Source organism: Capsicum annuum, unplaced genomic scaffold, assembly GCF_002878395.1.
Source record: "Capsicum annuum cultivar UCD-10X-F1 unplaced genomic scaffold, UCD10Xv1.1 ctg66634, whole genome shotgun sequence".
In the NCBI taxonomy this organism is placed as follows: Eukaryota; Viridiplantae; Streptophyta; class Magnoliopsida; order Solanales; family Solanaceae; genus Capsicum; species Capsicum annuum.
The window spans coordinates 1-1,906 of NW_025876008.1; the positions used below are offsets into that span (position 1 = coordinate 1).

Consider the following 1,906-nt stretch of genomic DNA (forward strand, 5'->3'; position numbering starts at 1 on the left):
AATAGTAGATTTTGAAAATGATGCATCCTGGACATGGTTCTTTCAGAATCTAAAGGAAGCATACGGTGAAAGAGAACATATGTGTGTAGTTTCCAATCGTAACTCAAGCATTATAAAAGCTGTTGCTGGAGTGTACAATAATGTACCACATTACGCTTGTATGTGGCATCTATGGGGTAATGTGACAAAAAATTTTAGGAAGTCGTATGATGCATTATCTGAAATCTTCTATACCATGGCAAAATCATACTCAAAGTCTGAATTTCATAATTTAATGGAGAAAATGAAGCTAGTTGATGTTAGGGTGAAGAATTACTTGGAGTTGGCGAGATACGATAAGTGGGCTAGGTCATATGCAACAGTTCTTAGGGGATGGACCTTAACATCAAATATTTTAGAGTCAATTAATGCTGCACTGGTATCAGCTAGAGAACTTCTAATATATGATTTTTTTAGAGGAAGTTAGATTGATGTTTGGTAGATGAAATTGTGAAAACAGACAGGAGCCATTGTACACACGCACGGATCTTATCGAAAAATTTCAAGCAATTCTCCAACAGAATGAAGCAGAGTGTACACGTATGAAGGTATGATAAAATAGATATAATCATTTAATGTTATATCTTCTTGAATTTTTATATGTTGTATGAAACATATCTTAATATACAAATTATTAAAATTATAACAAATCTATGTGTTGTAATGAAAAAAATATGTATATATTCTTTAGTAATATGCATTTGCTGCTTTGGGAAAAAATACATTTACTAATCTGTAGCAAATTTTACTGTAGTATTTTTTTTCTATAATATTTTTTATGCATTAATATTTTCAGGTTATACCAGCGTCAGAGTACGTCTATACTGTCCACGATAAGGAGAAACATTTATAGTTTGTCTAAAGGAAAAAAAATGTTCTTGTCATGTATTCCAATTGGATGAGATACCATGTGTGCATGCTTGTGCTGTACTTGATAGCAAGAATCTTGAAAAAGGACCATATTACTCTAATCTATACAAGCCAAAAACTGTACTGAGAACGTATGATCTTCTTGTATATCCTCTACCACATAAAGATGATTGGGTGATACCTCAGGAAATTTTAGACGAAGTAGTTTTTCCCCAAAAATACAAGCGGCCTCCTGAAAGACCTGCAAAGAAGGAGCGCGGTAAATCAGTAAGAGATATGTTTGGAAAGAAAAGCAAAAATTGTTGTAGTTCATGCGGACAAAAAGGTCACAATAGGCTTTCATGTAGGAAATACAACAAATGATACATTTTATTATGTTTTTAGTGAAAATTCAGTTGCTTTATTATTCTATTTTTTTTAATTGTTTCATTTTGAATTTTGAACTTTTTATTGATATTGATAATTTGGTAGTGTTCAGATGTTGCACTTTTATGAAGTTGAACTTGTTAATTTGTTATAGTTCAAATATTTAATTTTATATTATATATGTATATATATACATATATTTTTTGCACTAAAAATATGTTTGAATATGGAATAATAGGAGCCACTGTTATTTTGAAAAATAAATATGTTTACATTAAACGTAAATGAAAATACAATTTGAAACAAAAATTAGTATTAACCATAATGTGTATCTTTCAAAAAATACAAATTGAAATCTGAATAATACATATGGCTGAATGTGTATTAAGTAGAAACGTGTATATGGAAATAAAAAATAAATACATATGTATTATAAACGATTATGTTCAGTTGAATGGTATATGTATTTTACATATACATTTACTCACTGAAATTTTAAAGTATATGTTAATAAAATACATTTGTTAACTGGAATGGCATATTTATGAGTAATACGTATTTAACAAATACATATATTTACTGTCATGGTGATATATATTTTTAAAATATATATCTTCACTGTAATGGTAAT

The 1,906-nt window shown here is 28.8% G+C and overlaps 1 protein-coding gene across 1 annotated transcript; it reads left to right on the top strand.

The window, feature by feature from the left end:
- Positions 1-46: 46 nt before the first annotated feature.
- Positions 47-1,176, top strand: LOC124893867 (the record flags this gene model as incomplete). The annotated part of the gene is made up of 4 exons (XM_047404711.1): positions 47-418; positions 504-587; positions 836-891; positions 978-1,176. Coding segments are annotated over 4 exons (711 nt in total), but the record flags the coding sequence as incomplete, so codon positions are not given.
- Between the last annotated feature and the right edge of the window lie 730 nt (positions 1,177-1,906).